This window comes from Triticum dicoccoides, chromosome 6B, assembly GCF_002162155.2.
Source record: "Triticum dicoccoides isolate Atlit2015 ecotype Zavitan chromosome 6B, WEW_v2.0, whole genome shotgun sequence".
In the NCBI taxonomy this organism is placed as follows: domain Eukaryota; kingdom Viridiplantae; phylum Streptophyta; class Magnoliopsida; order Poales; family Poaceae; genus Triticum; species Triticum dicoccoides.
Genome location: NC_041391.1, coordinates 430,995,381 through 431,005,729, shown reverse-complemented (window position 1 = coordinate 431,005,729; position 10,349 = coordinate 430,995,381). Strand labels below are relative to the sequence as shown.

At 47.9% G+C, this 10,349-nt stretch overlaps 2 protein-coding genes across 2 annotated transcripts; one reads left to right on the top strand and one right to left on the bottom strand.

Moving 5' to 3' along the window:
* Window positions 1-3,334: 3,334 nt before the first annotated feature.
* On the top strand, window positions 3,335-5,552 carry LOC119323394 (protein HHL1, chloroplastic-like). The gene is made up of 6 exons (XM_037597039.1): window positions 3,335-3,648; window positions 3,745-3,882; window positions 3,991-4,077; window positions 4,210-4,257; window positions 4,898-5,114; window positions 5,203-5,552. Exons 1-6 carry the CDS (start codon window positions 3,382-3,384, stop codon window positions 5,214-5,216), a joined length of 771 nt encoding a protein of 256 aa, XP_037452936.1. The 5' UTR covers window positions 3,335-3,381; the 3' UTR covers window positions 5,217-5,552.
* A 261-nt stretch (window positions 5,553-5,813) lies between these two features.
* LOC119322603 (26S proteasome non-ATPase regulatory subunit 6-like) lies at window positions 5,814-9,194 on the bottom strand. The gene is made up of 8 exons (XM_037596090.1): window positions 9,032-9,194; window positions 8,829-8,943; window positions 7,361-7,451; window positions 7,114-7,259; window positions 6,806-7,025; window positions 6,628-6,736; window positions 6,354-6,522; window positions 5,814-6,239 (listed from the first exon to the last, which is right to left on the bottom strand). Exons 1-8 carry the CDS (start codon window positions 9,192-9,194, stop codon window positions 6,065-6,067), a joined length of 1,188 nt encoding a protein of 395 aa, XP_037451987.1. The 3' UTR covers window positions 5,814-6,064.
* Window positions 9,195-10,349: the final 1,155 nt, after the last annotated feature.

Genomic DNA, 10,349 nt, shown 5'->3' with positions numbered 1-10,349 from the left:
CGGATCCATTCTGCTAATGTGTATGTGGACATGCTAAACGATGAGCGATCCCAAGCGACTGGAAGAAGGAGTTGAGGTTGCGATACTCGCCACCCCAGTCCGACTGAACATGAACAATTTTATGCTTGAGAAGACGTTCAACATGTTTTTGAAACTGAACAACAATATCAAACACATCAGACTTATGCTTAATAAGATAGAGCCAAGTAAAACGACTGTAAGCATCCACAAAACTGATATAATAGTTATGACCACTAACAGAAGTTTGGGCAGGGCCCCATACATCCGAAAAACAAGCTCTAGAGGATGTTTCACCTCACGACTAAACTCCGAAAAAGGAAGTTGATGACTCTTCCCCTGCTGACAAGCATCACACACTGCTACATCTTTATTACTAGACACGCTAGGAAGCTCATGACGACGCAAAACATGACGAATGATGGGTGTGGCAGGATGACCAAGACGAGCATGCCACTGTGACGACAAAACGCGAACTCCACTAAAAACCCAAGAGACTCCAGGATGCTCCAGACGGTAATGGCCCTGGTAGAGACGCCCACTAAGAAGAATGTCCCTCGTGTCCCGATCCTTAATAAAAAGATCAAACGGGTGAAATTCACAAAACACATTATTGTCATAAGTGAGTTTAGGAACTGAAAGGAGATTACGCGTCACAGATGGTACTCTAAGGACATCACGAAGCTGAAGACTCCTATTTGCATGACTAGTAAGAAGGGATGCTTGACCAATATGAGAGATGTGCATACCTGCTCCATTGGCGGTGTGGATCTTATCGGAGCCGTGATAGGGCTCACGAGGATGAAGCTTCCCCATCTTATTCGTCAGATGCTCCGTCGCCCCAGAGTCCATGTACCAGTGCGGGTCGATGGAGTAGGACTGAGTATGTCCCTGAGGCTTCTACGACGCCGGGTAATCAGCCATGGCAACCTGACGCGCAGTATTGCGCGTAGCCTTGCCATCATTGCCGAGACCAAGGAAGCTCTTATGAAAGCGATGATGGCACTTAAAGGCCTAGTGCCCGTCAAGGCCACATAGCTGACAGACACGCCGACCCCCATCGCCGGGAAGAGTCGGAGTGGGGGTGGTCGAGGCCGGAGGCAGTGGTGCGGGCCCCTTGCCCGAAGCGGAGGACTGAGCACCACCGAAGGAGAGACCGCCTCCTCTGTATGCAGCGTTAGCAAAGGAGGAGTTGCGGCTGCGGTTAGCCCGACACGCCTCAACGCATTGCTCAGTGAGAAGGAGGCGGGAGTACACCTCATGCACCATCATAGGAGTGGTGTTGCCGTGCTCATTAATGATCTCGACCAGACCATCATACTCCTCGTCGAGACCGTTGACGATGAAGGAGTTAAACTCGGAGTCGGTAAGCGGCTGCCCAATGGACGCCAACGTGTCACCAAGAGCCTTGACTTTGTTGTAGAACTCCGTGGCTGTGGAGTCGAGCTTCTCACAAGCGCCAAGCTCGCGACGGAGAGCACTGACCCGGGCCTACGACTGTGGCGCAAAAGAGCGCTCAAGGATTGTCCAAGCCTCATGAGAAGTCTTTGCAAAGACGATGAGCCCGGCAACAGCCGGAGTGAGCGAGCCTTGTATGGAAGAGAGGTTCGCCTGGTCCTGTCCCGTCCAGACACGGTGCGCCGGGTTGTAAACTGGACCGTTCATGCTATCCACCAGCGCGGAAGGGCAAGGAAAAGTGCCGTCAACGTAGCCCAGCATGTAGTGGCTCCCAAGGAGCGGAAGAACCTGCGCACGCCAGAAAATATAGTTGTCTGACAATAGCTTGATGGTGATGAGGTTGCCGAAGTGGAACGGAGGAGGCAACGAGCCCGTCGAAAAAACTGCCGGAGGCGCATACGCCATAGGGGCAGGGACAGGCGGCGCGAGCGACGACGCGGGAGTGGAACCCGCAGGCGGCGGGTACGCCCCATAGGGGGAGACAGCCGTCGCGGGAGAAGCTCCTGCCGGAGGCGCGGACACCATGAGGGCAGGATGGATCGGGGCAAGGCCCGACCCCGAGAGCACCGACGTGCCAGGCGATGAAGTAGCCTCGGGTGCAAGGGCCAGAGGCGCGACTGGGCCGGTCGTTGAGGCGGGTGAAGGAGCGCTGGATGTATGAATCATCAATGCATGTCCCGGCGACGAAGAGGCCGGAGGATGATTGGAGAGGAACGAACCAACGCTCCTGGTCCCGATCTGAGGCGGCCGCATGGTAGCGGAGTCGAGCGGGAGGGAGAGAAGCGCTGCGAGCGATACCGGAAGGAAGCCGGCGGAGGAGGAGCTTAAGGCGGCGGCGCCTGACATAGCGGCGGTGCGGCGGCGCGATCTAGGGTTTTGTAGCGGAAGCGAAGGACGTAGCCAGGTTTGTTACCATGTAAGACAATGACTTTGAGGGAATCAGCTCAACCCTCTAGGGATGGCTTATCTTATATTTATATAATGAGTGTGTTACAATTGATACAAATACACGTACACAAATACAGAGACTACACATTGTCTAACATTCAAGCAAGAGATCAACCTATTCATAAAACGAGGGAGAGGCAAGCACGTCAATGTACAAACTGGAAGGCCGTGCTAGCGCGACGTGGCATCCAGGCACGGAGCCACGCCATCACATTGGCTGAGATGCTGCATCATTTTGAGCAGAAGCCTCGTAGAAGAAAGGCAAAAACGACAGATTTGACCGATAAATGAAAAGAATTCACAAAATAAACTCTTATTAAAAAGATTTCACACAGCTGACCTTTTTGTGTAGCGTCCGACAATTAGGCATCATACTACATTGCGCAACGCCTGACTGACATGCGTTACACGTCTGGCCAGCGTCGCACTCCGGACTGCCTGAAAATTGCTAAGTCGTTGTGCAGAGTCTAAGAGCTAGGCGTTGCACAGTACAGTGCAGAGCCTAAGAGCTAGGCGTTGCACTAGTGGCCGCTTGAAGATGTAGTGCAACGCCTAGACACTAGGCGCTACACTATATAGTGTAACGCCTAGCTCTTAGGCGTTACACACTGACTTAGCAATTTTCAGGCAGTCCGGAGTACGACGCTAGCCAGATGTGTAGCGTCTGTCAGTCAGGCGTTGCACAGTGTAAATTGTCGGGCGCTATACAAAAGAGTGTGAAATTTTTTCACGAATAGTTCACTTTGTGAAATACTTTCTTCTCGACAATGTGTACCTAGAAGAAAAGCAGCCGCAGAAGCTCTCACTGACACTGTAGACCGGAGCGGCCCACATGTCAGTAACCACTTGTCCGGCGTCCCAACCAGATAAGCTAGCTATCTTTCCCTCGTCTCCCCTCCACTGCTTCTCCCCCTCGACGGAGGACGGACAATCACAGAAAACGAAACACAGGCATCCATGGAGGTGGTGGGAGGGGTATCGCTGAGGCCGGCGTGGCTCCGGCACCTGACGCCCGGGGAGGCCAGCGCGGGCTCCTTCCTGCCGCGGAGGCTGCAGCTGGCACGGACCGCCGCGAGGCCAGCGAGGCGCGCGCTGGTGGTGGAGGCCCGCGGGGGCAGGGGCTGGTCGGACCGGCAGTCCCAGCAGCAGCGGCGCATGCCGCAGCTCCCCAAGATCGAGGACGACGGCAACCCCCGCTTCGTCATCTTCATCCGCACCGCCAATGTATATTCTTCCTCGATTCCCTCTGATCGTATGTACGTATGTAGTATATTCCTTGTTGATGAGTCAAGAAAGCCACCCCGTGTTCCCCGCATGCAGGTGTACTTCTGGTACCCGCTCAACATCGTCACCGGCGGCACCACCGCCAAGATCATGCTCGCCGCCAAGGACAACTTCCTCGGCAAGTACATCTACAAGGACACGCTCGCCCGGAACCTCGCCACCGTCATTTACAAAGTAAACAATCCATCATCATATGCTGTTTTCTTTCCATATGCACTAGGAATCTAGCCGCTCGTGTCGTGTAGAAGCTGAACGTTTTCTGTGCGTGCGTGGTGTGTGAAGGACGAGGACGACATAATCGACTTGGCGAAAGAGCAGTTCCGCGTGCTCAAGGGCGAAACCGAGTTCCGGTACGGCTACAAGATCGTGGTAATTCTCTCATCCTTGGCTGCGGAAGGGCGCGTCGTTTCGATAATGATATGCTCTGTTAGTACTAGCCTTTCATTCAAAGATCAAAATGGAGGTTGCAGTTTATATACTTGTTGTCGTTTGGCTGAGCAGGAGAAGGGGAACCTGAGGTCTGCACTGGCGACAAGCAACGTGCTCGAGGTACGTTTTCCCTCTAATGCACTTCTACTGATCGCACAAAATGGGTAAGCCCTTGCATTTTGCACTTGCTTTGAGTTTGCCAACCCATTTGTACTCTCTTCGTCCGGAAATACTTGTCGGAGAAATGAATAAAAATGGATGTATCTAGAACTAAAATACATCTAGATACATCCACTTCTCCAACAAGTATTTTCGGACGGAGGGAGTATACTTTTTGGCAAATTCTGATACATCTTCTATTCCAAATGCATGCGTGCGGGCAGACCATGAGCAAACCAAAAAATTAGATTGCCCAAGTTTTGCACATTAACTGGCATGCGCCATTTTTTTGGTCATGAACATCCATTGGTAGGGTAAATATGTGATATGAAACGACACACCAGATATAGGACCCCACCACCATGGGAGATTTGTCACAAGCCAAACACTCGTCATATTTTTACTAAAAAACGAACACTGTTGCTCCCCCTTGCTATCTAAACTATCATGAACTATGAGTACATGGTGAATCTCGAAACAAAAATGAATGTCGAAAATCTCTATTGCACCCAATGAAAGAACATATTTCTTCTTCATCAGGACGGTAGGAAATGAATGTGTTGTGCACTAACAGCAAGAACATCGTTTTTCTTCATCTCAGCTCCCAAAGAAAGAAGAGCTCAAAAGTGTCGTTGACAAGGTGAGGGACTTCTTTGGTGAGGTAACCTCCGGTGCCAAAGAATCCTTTGCGCAGATAACAGGATCTGCCAGCGCAGCGGAGGCCGAAGCAGAAGCAAAAGCAGAAGACGAGAGGCCCCGCTCCAAGAGACGAGGAAGCAAGAGGAAAGGGAAGCAGCAGAAGCCCAAACAAGGGTTCAGTAAGTAGAGAAAATAAAACACATGTAGTTTTCCCAGAGCTGCTTTATAATCAAATCATCACACACAAAATTTCTTTTATCCCTGCAGAGCCCAAGAGCTGATTGGAAGCGTGGATCTCAGTGGACCGCCGGCTGTAGTTTTCCCAGAGCTGCTCTGTAGCACACCTGAGGCTTTTGAGTTTTGCAGCACACAATGTGTAACCTCCCTGTGGGTAACAACAAACTTTGTTCATTTCTCACAGAATATATATGATGTTAGGCAGCCCCGCGAAATCTTAGAAATGAGCCAATTGATGTACTTACAGAACGGCGAAGATCACAGCTGTATATTGAATTTGAATTCTTTGCAAGAGTTAACAGTTGTTGTGTAGCGCGCATGGTGGTATCACCTTATATGAGGTGGTATCTGAATTCAGTTGGAAATGTATTATGCGACAACACATGGAAATCATTGCTATATACTACTCCCTCCGTCCCAAAATTCTTGTCTTAGATTTATCCAAATACGGATGTATCAAGTCACGTTTTAGTATTAGATATATCCGTATCTAAACAAATCTAAGACAAGAAATTTGGGACAGAGGGAGTACTTCCTCCGTCCCAAAATAAGTATCTCAACTTTAGTGTAACTTTGTACTAACTTTAGTACAAAGTTGAGACACTTATTTGGGACGGAGGGAGTATCTGCCAAATATGCCAAGCAAATAAATTCACAACTAAAGCACAGATGATAAGGCTTGGAATGAATAAACAGGTTCATCACAGAAGAAACATCCTTCAGCCTGATCTTCTGAGATATGAGTTCATAGTAATTCATACAAGACTTCTTCCTCCACAAGCTCAACAAAGCCAGGCACTGGTCATATCCTCTAGGAGGCTAGCTGAAATAGGTCCAACAACCGGGCACAACCTTTGCTGAGCCGCCAGAGCTCCAACAAGAACAGCAACTTTTACAGATCAATGACTCGGGATAGCTTCTGGATGCGGTTTAGCAAGAAGTCCCCTTGCTTGATGGTCGACTGGTAGAAAGCATTCCTTTCATCAGGCCGGTTTGTCTCCAGAACGCCAGCGACCTTGTCAATTTTGCAGTGAAGCTTCCCAGCTGCAATAAAGCGAGAAAGTTCCCTACAACAAATGAAAGACAAAACATATGAATACAACAGCAGAAACGAAACGGGATGCATGTATGGTGCATAGGAATGGGCATATAAAATTAGGCGGTTGTTTCACATCACTTACTGGTCTATGAAATCAACGGTCACACCAAATGCAGAAGCCATAGCTTCCATTGTCACACTCTTGTATGACTCCAAAAACTGTGAGTAGACAACAGTGCGCACTTCCCTCATATAGTAGCGGAAATGAGGTTGAAGATAACGGTCTAACTTGATCTGCTCCGTCAAGCCAGCTGAAAATAATTATTTGACCAGGTATTAATACAATCACATACAAATACGTTGCAGCTAAAAAACAATAATCACAAGACTGAGCTGGAATATATATCTAGACTTACAAAATGCAACAAAAAATGACTTGTACTGGCAATTGTACAGAGAGTTGAGAAACTCTGAGAGGTGTGGTACTTTGCTAATCACTGCAAGGATTTCTGGTGCATCCACCACCTGGAAAGTTCCTTTTGTTAGAGATAAGTATGACAAGAAAACATAACAGACAGAGCCAAGTTGAAATACCTTTTGTTTTAGAGATACACGATCCAATGAGATGATACTTGTGAGGACTGTATAGAAGATGAAAGTGTCATATGGAAACAACTCGTAGGTTGTGAAAGTTGAGATGGAGTCCAAAAACAGGCTGGTAGCTTTCTTGAAGTTTCTGGTTGCCATGCAGTATAAGCCTTCGTACACTTTCAATCTGTTCTTTCTCTCCCAGTCACCTCCCTCCTCAAACAACCTAAAATCAGTAGAGTAAGTGGTCAAATACCATTACTCTGGTGTTCCAAATGGCAGAATGGAACTCTACAGATGGAACAAGGGCTTACTTCTTTGCCTTATCAATGGATTTTGAGATGAGATCAAAGTCCATGTAGAAAAGGCCAATTTGCAAAGTGTAGAACACAAGATCCATCTTCTGGCCAATGGCTACAGTTTTTCCTTCAGTAACTTTAAGTTGTTCCAGTGCTTTTTCCTATAACATTGATTTCAGATAATGTAAACAGCCATGTTTAGAACTCGTACTTTGTTAACCAGGCCTCAGATATTATATTTTACAAGTAAACAAGTTCATACCTTCTCGCCAACCTTTACAAAGTACAAGGACTTGGCAAGATGGGCTTCACGCACTTCACTCTCGCCCAAATTCTCTTCAGCATCGGCAATTCTTCATAAACAAAATAAAGTTTAGTTTAAAGGAACCAAATTAGTACTTATCAAACTTTACACCAGCGGAAACATTAGATACAGAATAACTGGGAAGAGCATCATGGATAATAAGAAACAAGCATAATTCCACTGAACCAACGTGCTTTTCATGATTCGACCTTCAGGAATACCCTGTCTACAATTCAAGATTACTACTCCCTCCGTCCCATAATATAAGAGCGTTTTTAACACTACACTAGTGTCAAATACGCTCTTATATTATGGGACGGAGGGAGTAATAACTAATAATTTCCTTCATCCATCTCATCCAGAACATCGTATCTCAAAGAAACTCCAGTTACTCCTTAACATTGACTATTCAGCCTAAATCCCAAGTGATTTCACAATTATTTTCCCTCTCGAGGTCTGGCGGTCAGCAAGTTTTCGAGTCGACGAGTCGTTCTGGGGTAGCGACTCTTGAATAGACGGCCCTGCAGCTGCGACTAGTTGTGACTCGTCGACACGATGTTGAGTCGACCTTTTTTTACGACTCATCGACTAGTCGTCGACTCAAAAACAGTGGTGGTTGGTGCTTCACACAGGGAGGGTTTGCGCACAAGGCGTCGGACCATTGTGCCCTGCCTGACTGGTGGCCCGATGCACACCGCGGTCTTCCCAAGCTTCCCCGCAAAGGATTCGACAGCGCGGCTCCGCTCACCATATGGATGCTTTGGCTGGAGCAGAACACCAGAGTATTCCATGCATCACCTTAGCTCGGCAGCCCAGCTGATTTGCAAGATCAAAGCTGAGGGTGAGCTCTGAATCAAAGCCGGAGCGGAAGGGTTGCTTAGCATAGGGAGATAGCCTTGTACTAATCCTATTAGCATTTTCTTGCCAGCAGCCCTAGATAGAAAGCCCCCTGCCGTTGTACAAGTTGCCGTGGGTGACAAAACTCTGTAAATTCTCTTCTTCTAATATATCGACAAGCATAGCTTTTGCGTGTTCGCAATAAAAGAAGATTCTACCCTTCCTTAATACTCAAAGTACTCTTCTCAATGCTCAATTGTGCATTCTGAAAGAACTAGCTTCCTAATACTAATAATGGACACAGTTCTGACAGAAATACAGAACACAAGTAGGCACAATTCTCACACAAAATTGGGGAATACTCCCATTTGCTTCGTGGTCTTTGGAGGAGGGTAAACAGTATAAGCAGTCTGCTATAAGACTCACTTCCTGCGTCCAAAACACGGAGTGCTAATTCATACATGGCCAGCGCAAAGCAATTTACTGACAAGATCTATCGTCTACTTTTGACCACGTCTAGAAGCCGAATTAGCACTAGGCCGGGCTCTACAAAAGAAAGTAAGCAGAACTAGAGGACAAACCCACTCACTTCTCATCGAGCTTGCGGATCTCCTCGTCGATCCGGGCGCGCATCTCGGAGAGCAGCACGGCATCCGGCTCCAGCACGCCCGCGGCGGCCAGCGATTCGAACAGCGGCGCCATGTCTGGCAATCAACCCCACGGCAAAAACAGATCAGTTTAGCTGGCACACTGGATGAGCGGCGAGGGGGGCGGGACGGTGCGGTGCGGTACCATCGGATTTGACGGCGGAGAGGACGTCGGAGCGGAGATCGACCTTCGAGAGGTCGTCAACATCGGGGTGGGAGAGCAGGAAGAGCTTGTGGGCAAGCACCAGGTGCTTCTCCTGCTTCCCGTCGTCGCCGCTTGTGCTTCCGCCGCCACCGCCGCCGTCCATCTCGTCGCCGCTCGTTTGGGTTGGGGGCACTTCCGTCCGGTTGGTTCGCTTGGATCGCACGGCGTCGGGAGTTTCTCACAGGCCGTGGGTTAGTGGGGTGGGGTGTCTTTCTAGTTAGGGGTTGGGCTTGTCTATTTTTTTCCTTTTTGCGGGGGTTGGGCTTGGGCTTGTCGTTATAGGCGAAAGGGATAGATTCTGGGATGTGGCCCATTAGCTAGATTCTTTTTAGCCCGGCCCATTAACCTTAAAAAAAGCTACATTCTTTTAGCTGAGCTCCAAGTTTTTAGTCAATTTTTTTAGCTGAAAGGCAGCGATCTCTGCCTTATATTCAAATGGCTGATGGGACCAACAGTTACATGGGCCCCGGAAAGGGACAGGAGAGCGCAGCTGAAAAACAAGTACCACGGAAAGTAAAGGCGACAACAAAACGGCCATTACCAAACACACAACAATGAAACAGCAAACCAAAGAGAAAGAAAGCAACAAGAGGAAGCAGAAAAAAGAGCAAATATTAGATGGCAAATTGGTTGGCTGAGTGAAGCATTGAAGCTTTTTCCTCTTTAGCTGTTTTGCAAGTCCAAGGCATTAGTAGTTCAGCAATCTCCTGGGAAAGGATAGCAGCAGGCTTTGTATGAGCATTGAATACCCGTATGTTCCGCACACACCAAAGCTTAGAAGCGCAATAAGGAAATATGACATGCCAAGCTAAGAGATCGGTAGAGACACTGACTTCATACACAAAATCATTTTGTTTGTCGTCGTTGCCCTTTGACTATTACCAATTTCATGCCAAATTTACTAAGCAGCTCTGCAACAAAGAATGATGTGGTCAATTGACTCAATTGCGGGACAACACTCACATCATGGATCTTGAGTCCAACATTTCTTAGTCATATTGTCTTTCGAGTTTAGTTGTGAGTCATATAGTAGATATGATCAATATAGAGATGTTCACCATTGATGACTACCCCATCTCACATGATGATCGGACACGGGTTAGTTGATTTGGATCATGTATCACTTAGATGAACTTGAGGGATGTTTATTTAAGTGGGAGTTCATTAGTAATTTGATTAATTGAACTTAATTTATCATGAGCTTAGTCTTGATAGTTTTGCATATCTATGTTGTAGATCAATAGCTCGTGTTATAGCT